Genomic DNA, 10,339 nt, shown 5'->3' on the forward strand with positions numbered 1-10,339 from the left:
CACGAGACCTTGGGGGTAACAGCAATGCCAGGACACAGCAGGACAGTGTGGAAGGGAGGAGAGAGCAGCCCTGTCCAGGCCGTGTCCTGCTGCTGGCCTTGGCCATGGCTCCAGGGCAGCAGCAGCCCCGACGTGAAGGCAGCAGAGAGGGAGTGCCCGCTGAGGCAGCGAGGGGCAGCCCCAAGGGCAACCCACGCTGCTACTCCATGGGGCAGCTGGGCATTTGGCTCCTGAACCCTCCTGCATGCTGGGGCTGCTCCCCCAGCTCCAGAGGAGATGTGCACAGATGGGAGCTGAGAGAATTAACTTCCCACTGCTTTCTCCATGGAGTTTATCTATAACCGGGAGCCTGGATCCATATGTACATGAGGTATATTGGTTAAGAAAAAAAACAAGTAGCAGGCTAAGAATAATAATATTGCACGTATAAAACAAACAAACAAAAATTAAAAAAACAAACCAAAACAACAAACAAAGCCCTACAAAACTCAAATAGAGACAAATAAAAAGACAAGTTAGTCCTGGCTTTTCTTGAGATACAGTGGGAACCCTAGTGGGATCATTGGTGCCTTATTAATCACAAGTAAATAAAATTCAAATATTTTATACAGGGCATCTATGATTTCCTGGTTCCTCATGCTGTAGATGAGGGGGTTCACTGATGGAGGCACCGCCGAGTACAGAACTGCTACCACAACATCCAGGGATGGGGAGGAGATGGAGGAGGGCTTCAGGTGAGCAAACAGGGCAGTGCTGACAAGCAGGGAGACCACGGCCAGGTGAGGGAGGCACGTGGAAAAGGCTTTGTGCCATCCCTGCTCAGAGGGGATCCTCAGCACGGCCCTGAAGATCTGCACATAGGACAGCACAATGAAAATGAAACACCCAAATGCTACTAAAAGACTAACTGTAAGAAGCCCAACTTCCCTGAGGTACTCTGAGTCTGAGCGGGAGAGCTTGAGGATCTGGGGGATTTCACAGAAGAACTGGTCCAGGGCATTGCCCTGGCAGAGTGGTATAGAAAATGTATTGGCCATGTGCAGCACAGCATTGAGAAACCCAGTGCCCCAGGCAGCTGCTGCCATGTGGACACAAGCTCTGCTGCCCAGGAGGGTCCCGTAGTGCAGGGGTTGGCAGATGGCAACGTAGCGGTCATAGGCCATGACAGTGAGAATGAAATATTCTGCTGAGATCAGAAAGAAAAAGACCTGTGCAGCACATCCTGTGTAGGAGATGGCCCTGGTGTCCCAGAGGGAATTGGCCATGGCTTTGGAAACAGTGGTGGAGATGGATCCCAGGTCGAGGAGGGAGAGGTTGAGGAGGAAGAAGTACATGGGTATGTGGAGGTGGTGGTCGCAGGCTATGGCAGTGATGATGAGGCCATTGGCCAGGAGAGCAGCCAGGTAGATGCCCAGGAAGAGCCAGAAGTGCAAGAGCTGCAGCTCCCGTGTGTCTGTGAATGCCAGGAGGAGGAACTCAGTGATGGAGCTTCTGTTCCTGGTCATTTGCTGGTTCTTGGCAAGGGCTCTGGTTGAAAAAAGCAAAGGATGGAAAAGTTAGGACACACTCCTCTGAAGAAAGCCACTCCATTTTTCATAGAAATAATCCCTATTCGAAATGCATTTAATTTTCTGGTTTCTGCTGGCTGTGTTGTGAGGAGCTGAGGAGTCAGCTGTGCTCAGCTGCAGTGGGTACATGGAGCTGGTTTGTGACACTTCCAATGTTGACAACTGATGTCAGATGTAATCCACCTTTAATGGAAAAGCACTCCTGATTTAGAAGAGCGCGGGAGGCAGAAGTGAAGCTTAGCATGTCCTTAGAAGAATTTTGTCTGTGCTTTTTATTTTCCACCATCATTTCTGGGGAGTGTTCTTTGGAGGAATAGAAATATTCATTTTATTATGGAAAATAGGAGGAAACTTGAAACAGGACAGGCAAAAAGGCTCAGCTCTTTGTAGCTTCTTGCAGAGTCAGGACAGCTGCAGAGTCCATTAGATTGTTACTCAGCTGCCCTGCACTTTTCCTTGTGCTGCCTTGAAGATGACGACAAACATAAATTACTCTCTAAAACATACCACAAAACAAGACTGTGATGAGAGCAGGGGAGTCCTGTTTTAAAGGAGTCCAGATCTGCAAACTGTTCTCTTTCCCAGCCCAGGGGTGGAGTTGTGATTGAGAGAGAAGGACACAGCCCCTCTCAGAGAGAAGCAAAGGCCTCTGAGAGGAGAGAACTGACCTCCAAGGGAAAGCTCAGCACTCCCTGGGATCCTACAGCACAGCCGTGCTCTTCTGGGGCAGCTGCCAAGCCCAGCAGCACAGGCAAAGCAGACAGTCCGATGTCCTGAAGATGGGATGTCCTAAAGGCAGAGTCAGCTCATGGCTCAGCAGACAACGCCCAGCAGACATCTAGAGTGAGGGACCACAAGAGAGCAGCCTGAAGGCAGCCTAGCCCAGGGCTTGGCTGCAGTTTCCTCCCACTCCCTGCCCATGTCTCTGCTGCCTGGAGCTGTCCCTGCCAGGAGCTGGTGCTCTGCCCACACCTCTCCTCCCTGTCCCTGCTCACAGAGCCCATCCCACCCTCTGTGTGCTCAGCTCTGCCCTGCAGACCCCTCCTGGCACCAGGGCACTGCCCAAGGGGATCCCAATGCTCCTTGAGAAGTGCCATGGTAAATGTCCCAGGGGTGATCTGCAGCTGTGAGTAGCCTGGAAACACGCAGCACCCTCTCAAGAGCAGAAGGACCCTGCCCTGCCCTTCCAGGGGGTCGCTCCTTCCACCCACAGCTTCTCCCTGCAGTGCCCTGGGCAGCTCCCCGGGCAGGCTGAGTGCTGACCCTGGCAGGCGGCAGAGTCCCTGCCCCGGCACACAGCCCCTGGGCTGCAGGGACCCTGCTCTGAAGGACACAACTGGGCACCCCTGCCTGCACACCTGCATTCTCAGCCACTCAAACTTGCCTCTGCACAGGGAGTCCACCTGGCAGATCCCAGGAGCTGTGGGCTCTGCCAGCTTGAGGAGATGCCTCCAGGAACCGCATTGGCATTGCCCTGCACCCAGAGACTTACCGTGTCAAGGGCTCTGAAGATTTCTCCTTCTCTGAGCTCTCAGCAAGCCTCCCATTTCCAACTGCCTTTAAGCTCTCTCTGCCTCGCTGTTCTCCCCTCGGTGCCTGCAGGCAGAGCCCTCAGCCCTGCTGCACTTGGCAGAGGAGCTGCTCCTGGCCAGAGATGTCTCTCTGCAGCACAGCCCACTTGCCATGAGCTCCCTCCATCCCAGGAGCCTGGAGCAGCTCAGCAGCAGAGGCCCAGCCCAAGGCGGCATGTTAATGACCCCTCTGGTGGGTTTGGGGATGAGTCCATGAAGCTCAGACCCTGAGAGGAAGCTGATGAAACCTCTCCAGAAGTCACAGTCCGATGATGCAAACTCCACAGTTTCTTGGAGCATTAATGGGTCCCCCTGAGGGCCATCCCTGACAAAGCAACTCTGGGGCTGGTTAGAGCAGGCAAGTGGAGGCAGTGATGACAGGTAGGCAAAGGAAAGGAAAAGATGCCTCTGATGCTGAGTAAACCTGGGTGTGTTTGATCAAGTCAAAGGGCCAAGCCCTGGTCCCCATCCCCTGGGAAGGGAGGTCCTGTCCTGCACACACAGGGCTCAGGGCTCTTCCTCATGTCCAGTCTCAACTTCCAAAGCTTCACTTTGTGCCATTATTTCTTTCTTGTGTTGTTTCCCAGTGTTAGGAAAAACTCCACCATCTCTGAAACCACACTAATCTCAAGACAGTCTGAGTGGCCATGCTTGTCCTAATGCAGACCTGTATGTATGTGGCCTTGTTCATGGTGAGCGTGCACCACTGACTTGTACGCTGTCCCGCATAGTGCCTGGGCCCTTCTCCTCAGGGTCACTGCACAACCAGTCAGTTGCAAGCCTGCCCTGATGAACAAGGTTATTCTTGCATCTAACGAAGGACTGGCCACTTCTCCTTGTAGACTTCAAGGGGGTTTGTGCTGGCCAGAATCCCAAAGTTTCTCAGGGTTCCCTTGACTGAATCTCCATTTGGTCATCTGCTAATTAATGCCTATTGCAGATAGCTGACCGTGATGGTCAAATCTTTCAGAAGATAAGAGCATGAGGAATTTCAGGGCTCTATAGACCCAGGAAGGAATGATCATGAACACAATCTCCAAAACAGCACACAAGATTACAAACCCAGCATTTACTCGTCTCTGTTTTTCTTGGTCATAAATCAAATTAATTTTCCCAAGTTGAGCCTGCTTTGACTGTGAAGATAATTGTTTAATGATCTCTCCCTGTTCTTATCTCAACCCATGAGCCTTTTGTTATATTTTCTCTCCCCTGTCCAGGTGAGGAGGGGGAGTGACAGAGTGGCTTTGGTGGGCACCTGGCGTCCAGCCAGGGTCAACCCTCCACAGTCTGGGTAGACCATTCTGGAGCTTGAAGAGGAGATCATTAACCATCAGACAGCTCTCTGCACCCTTTTTCTCTTCAGGGCCATATCCCAGGGGATTCTTCCAAGCGGGGCACCCAGCAGGTCAAAGCCTGCTGTCGTGGTTTAGGCCCAGCCGGTAGCTGGGTGCCACGCGGCCGCTCACTCACCCCTCCCCCAGCGGGATGGGAAGGAGAAGTATAACAAAAGGCTTGGGTCGAGATAAGGACAGGGAGAGATCACTCACTAATTATCATCAGGAGCAAAACAGACTGAACTTAGAGAGGGAATTCATCTAATTTATTACCAAGCAAAACAGAGTAGAGCAATGAGAAAATACAATCAAGTCTTAAAACACCTCCCCCCACCCCTCCCATCTTCCTGGGCTCAACTTCACTCCCGGCTTCAACCTCCTCCCCCCTCAGCGGCACAAGGGGGCAGGGAATGGGGGTTGCGGTCAGTTCAGCACACATTGTCTCTGCCGCTTCTTCCTCCTCAGGGGGAGGACTCCTCTCAACATTCCCCTGCTCCAACATGGAGTCTCTCCCACGGGTTACAGTCCTTCACGAACTGCTCCAGCGTGGTCTCTCCCACAGGGTGCAGACCTTCAGGAGCAGACTGCTCCAGCGTGGGGTCTCTCCCACAGGGTCACAAGTCCTGACAGCAAACCTGCCCTGGCGCGGGCTCCCCTCTTCACAGGTCCAGCCAGGAGCTTGCTCCAGCTTGGGCTTCCCACGGGCCACAGCCTCCTTCAGGTGCCTCCACCTGCTCTGGCGTGGGGTCCTCCATGGGCTGCAGGTGGAATCTCTACACCCTCTCATCCTTCCTCCATGGGCTGCAGGGGACAGCCTGCCTCACCAAGGTTTTCACCACGGGCTGCAGGGGGATCTTTGCTCTGGTGTCTGGAGCGCCTCCTCCCCCTCCTTCCTCACTGATCTTAGTGTCTGCAGAGTTTCTTACATCTTCTCACTCCTCTCTCCGGTTGCAAAAGCTTTTTCAACTGTTTTGTTTTCCTTCTTAAATATGTTATCACAGAGGCGCTGGTTGGCTTGGCCTTGGCCAGCAGCAGGTCCATCTTGGAGCCGGCTGGCATTGGCTCTATCAGACACAGGGGGAGCTTCTAGCAGCTTCTCACAGAAGCCACCCCTGTAGCCCCTCCCACTACCAAAACCTTGCCACACAAAACCCAACACACCTGCTGTCCCGCTGTCCTGATGTCCTGCTCCTTGCTTTTTGGTCTCCTCTCAGAATCCTCCACTTCAGTCCTGCCCACCTATGTTTCTGTGTTTCCTCCCTCAAAGGTGAGATCACACACACAAGCTCCAGGATTTAAAAAGAAATTAAAGGGTCAGAAGTGCAAGCCAGGCCAACAATATCTATTTTTCAACGTTCAAACCACACTGAACACGCCAAGCAGCAGTCATACACTGAGATCTAAGACATCCTAGATTAGTCGAGGGTAAATCATATAAAGGATGTTGAGGGATTTGTATTGGGTTTACGTGGCAAGGGATGGGTAGTGGGGAGGGTGGTGTGCAGGGGTGGCTTCTGTGAGAAGATGCCAGAAGCTGCCCCATCATGTGAGGCAGAGCCAGTTCCAGCCAGCTCTAAGATGGACCCACCACAGTGATGGTGATAGCACCTCTGCAGTAACATAGTTAAGAAGGGGAAACAACTGCTGCACAACAGCAGCTGGAAGAGAGGGGTGAGACTATATGAGAGAAAAACCTCTGCAGACACCAAGGTCAATGAAGAAGGAGGGGGAGGAGGTGCTCGAGGTGCCGGAGCAGTGATTCCCTTGCAGCCCATGGTGAAGACCACGATGATGCAGGTTGTCCCGCTGCCACCCATGGAGGACCACAGTGGAGCAGATATCCGCCCTGCAGCCCATGGAGCACCCCGCACTGTGGGAAGGACCCATGTTGGAGAAGCTCATGAAGGACTATCTCCTGTGGGAAGAGGAGTGTGAGGAGGAAGGAGTGACAGAGGCAACATGTGATGAACTGACCGCGACCTCCATTTCCCTAACCCCTGTGCTGCTGCGGAGGAAAAGGCAGAGAAAATTGGGAGTGAATTTGAGCCCAGGAATAAGGGAGGTTTCCAGAGAAGGTGTCTAAAGATTTGATTTTATTTCTCATTACCCCATTCTGATTTGATTGGCAAAAAGTTAAATTAATCTCCCTGAATTAAGTCTGTTTTGCCCGTGACGGTAATTGGTGAGTGATCTCCCTGTCCTCATCCTGACCCACAAGCTTTTTGGTGTGTTTTCTCCCTCTGCCCTGTTGAGGAGGGGGAGTGGTAGAGCAGCTTGGTGGGCACCTGGTGGGTAGCCACAGTCCAACCACCACAGATGGATAGAGGCTTTCAGGAGACACGGGCTGGGAGGATCCAGAGTGAAGTTTCTTCAAAGTGAAGAAGCTACAAGGATGTATGGAGCTCCTCAATGGGGAAGGGGACAAGTTGGGTCAGCCCTTGTGCATGAGGGTTGAAGGAGAGGCCAGTAAGGGTGGCATCATAAATGGATAGGATGGGATGGGATGGGATGGGATAGGATAGGATAAGATAGGATGGGATAGGATAGGATGGGATAGGATAGGATAGGATGGGATAGGATAGGATAGGATAGGATGGGATAGTTCAGTTTGGAAGGACCTACAATGATCATCTAGTCCAACTGCCTGACCACTTCAGGGCTGACCAAAAATGAAAGCCTATTAGGAAGGGTATTGTCCAAATGCCTCTTCAACACTGACAGGCTTGGGGCATCAACCACCTTTCAAGGAAGCCTGTTCCAGTGTTTGACCACCCTCTCTCTAAAGAAATGCTTCCTAATGTCTAGTCTAAACCTCCTCTGATGCAGCTTCGAACCATTCCAGGCATCCTGGCACCGGATCAGAGGGATCGGCACCTCCCTCTCCATGTCCCCTCCTCAGGAAGCTGTAGAGAGCAATCAGGTCACCCCTCAGCCTTCTTTTCTCCAAACTAGACAATCCCAGAGACCTTAGCTGCTCCTCAGAGGACATGGCATCCAGCCCTGTCACCAGCTGTGTTGTCTTACTTTGGAAACATCCAAGGACCTTCACATCCTTCTTAAATTATAGCACCCAGAATTTCACATAGGAAAGAAGAAGAAGGAAGAAGGAAAAAAACAAAACAAAACAAAACAAAACAAACACCAAAAAAACCAACCCCAAAATAATAAGTGATGCCAAAGCAATCACTCCCCAGCTTCCACAAGTACGCTGGTGCCCAGCCAGTCCCCAAGCAATGGCTATCCACTGAAAAAAGCCCTCCCCTCCATTTTTGTTGCTGAGCATGATGCTATATGACATGGAAGATCTGGTAAGTTTGGATCAGCTGTCCTTGCTGTGTCCCCTCCCAATTTCTTGTGCACTCTCAACCTGCTCACTCTAAGGGCAATGTGAGAAACAGAGACGGTCTCGATGCTGTGCAGACACTGCTCAGCAATAGCTACACATCTGGTGTGTTATCAACACGGTTTTGGTCCCCAGTCCAAAGCACAGCACCTTACAGGCTGCCATGAAGAGAATGAGCTCCACCCCAGCCCAGTACAATGGGTCACAGCTTTCTAGTGGGGAAGGAGGGCTGAGGTGGGAAGCCTGATCCTCCAAGGATGAAGAGACTGGGGCAAGGGAACAGCTGTCACGGTCTCTGTCCAAGATGTAGGGTGAAGACAGAAGAGAAGCTTGAGCTGGAGCCAGAAGGGAAAAGCTGGAGCAGGGACTTGCTCACTTCTGCCAGGAACAGGGGAGGGAAAGGTGTGTGTGTGGGGGGAGATCCAGGCGATGACCTTGTTTCAGCCCTCAGACAGAGGAACTGCTCCCCTCACTCCAGCCTCTCCACCTCCCCTTGCAGCAGGATAAGCAAAGGCTTCTTATTCAATCCTGATACTTCAACAGTTCCCCACATAAGACCACCAAGGTGTTTATTTTCAAGGAAAAAGCAAACCCATGACATTTTCAACTTTTTTTTTTTAAACAATGATATTTCTCTCCAAGGACCTTTTGCTTTCTTCCCTTTGCCACTTCACAAGAGGACTCAGTGGCATGTGCTTTGGAAGAGCCAGCTGGTATCCAGAGCTTCCAAAGGAGCTAGAAGCATCTTTTGCCTGCGTCACCAAGGGAGCATGAGCTCTGGGTGCAGGCCAGGGCTCTCCTGAGCACTTTCCTGATGGCCTCCTTGACCTCGCTGTTCCGCAGGCTGTAGATGAGGGGATTGACCAGGGGCGTCAGGATGGTGTAGAAAAAGGAGAACACTTTGTTGAGCTGCCTCAGCGGGCCTGTTCTAGACAGCATGTAGACAACAAAGAGGGTGCCATAGTAAACAGTGACAACAGTGAGGTGAGAGGAGCAGGTAGAGAAGGCCTTCTGTCTGCCCGTGCTGGACGGGATCCTCAGGATGGCAGCTATGATGCACACGTAGGAGGCCAGCATGAACAGGAATGGAAACATTAGGTCCAGAAAGGCAAAGACAAACCCAATGAGCGTGAACACCTTGGCGTTACTGCAGGCAAGCTCCAGCAATGGGGTAAACTCACAGAAGAACTGGTCAATTGCCTTGGGGCCACAGAACTGCAACTGGGATAAGAACACTGTGACTACCACCAGCAGCAGTGAACCCCCTAGCCAAGATGCAGCTGCCAGGTGTAAAGAGACCTTCCAGGTCATGAGGCTGGCATAGAGCAGAGGCTGGCATATGGCCAAGTACCGATCGTAGGACATGGCCGCCAGAAGGTAACACTCAGTAGTTGCAAGGGAAGCAAAGAAGTAGAACTGAGCCATGCAGCCGTGAGCAGAGATGCTGCTCTCCCCAGACAAGAAGCTGGCCAGCAGCCGTGGCAGGATGGTGGAGCTGTAGCAGGTCTCCAAGGAGGACAGATTGCCCAGGAAGAAGTACATGGGGGCGTGCAGATGCCGGTCTGCCACCACCAGCACAACAATGAGGATGTTCCCAATCATGGTGACTGAGTAGATCATAAGCAAGAGGAGAAAGAGCAGGTACTGGAGCGTGGGGACATCACGTATTCCCAGCAGCACAAAATCCATGGATGCTGTCCCATTGTCCCTTTCCCCTTCGGCCATGCAATGTTGTTTGTCTTTTATTTTCTCAGTTGTCACAAAGAGGGGCTACGAGAAAGAAACACATTTCAGCGTTTACCTTCCACGTTTTTTTGTGTAGGACATTTTTCTGTTCACACTAGCTTTATGTATTTCATGCCTAGTGAAAGCATAAAATAAATGTTCTTCCTGATGGGTAAAGAACACTCATCCCACAGAGCCACTGCAGACTCTGGAGGTGAGCTGCTCAATGGAAGTTCTTCTTTCTCACTAGAGAATAAATCCATGAAGTGCATTTGCTCACAGAGAAACAAACAACGTTCATATGCCGCTGGGTATGCCCTGGAAAACATGTTATAGTCGTTGAGGATCGACATCCTTCTGCTCTCAGGAAAGAGAAAGTGTGCCAGAGAAAAGGAACCCCTCTCTCCAAAAAAGCCCACTGTGTGAAACGTCACGCCAGACACCACCCTTCCTCCAAAGCAAGGGATGGGCACATCGCAGGGTGAGTGGCCACAGCTCTCTGAAGCACTCACATGAGGAGGAAGGGATTCCCGCCCCACTCCTTCCCCACCACCCAACAGGCCAATTTCTTCCAATTGAGAAAGGGCACATCAGGCGTTACTGGCTCAGATGACCAATGGACTGTGCTGTGGGACTGCCAGAGAGATGCTAAAAGCCACACTGTAGGTCAAAATGCAGCATAAAAAGTTAAAAGGAAGTGATCAAAAAAAAAAAGATAGGGAAGGGGTAACTGGGAGTCAACCAAGCCACATGGGAGAGGTTGTGCAGAGGAGAATAATGGGAAGGTTTAAGGAGACC

The 10,339-nt window shown here is 51.7% G+C and overlaps 2 protein-coding genes across 2 annotated transcripts; both read right to left on the bottom strand.

Annotated features, from left to right (window-relative positions):
• Positions 1-515: 515 nt before the first annotated feature.
• Positions 516-1,127, bottom strand: LOC129196899 (olfactory receptor 14J1-like; the record flags this gene model as incomplete). The annotated part of the gene is made up of 1 exon (XM_054804868.1): positions 516-1,127. A coding segment is annotated over one exon (612 nt), but the record flags the coding sequence as incomplete, so codon positions are not given.
• A 7,424-nt stretch (positions 1,128-8,551) lies between these two features.
• LOC129196900 (olfactory receptor 1013-like) lies at positions 8,552-9,541 on the bottom strand. Its single transcript, XM_054804869.1, has one exon. The coding sequence runs from the start codon at positions 9,539-9,541 to the stop codon at positions 8,552-8,554; it is 990 nt and encodes a 329-aa protein (XP_054660844.1).
• Positions 9,542-10,339: the final 798 nt, after the last annotated feature.

This window comes from Grus americana, chromosome 27, assembly GCF_028858705.1.
Source record: "Grus americana isolate bGruAme1 chromosome 27, bGruAme1.mat, whole genome shotgun sequence".
Taxonomy (NCBI): Eukaryota; Metazoa; Chordata; class Aves; order Gruiformes; family Gruidae; genus Grus; species Grus americana.

Bases quoted from the DNA above. Each gene is read 5' to 3' on its own strand.
- LOC129196900 (XM_054804869.1), bottom strand. From the start codon at position 9,541: ATGGCCGAAGGGGAAAGGGACAATGGGACAGCATCCATGGATTTTGTG.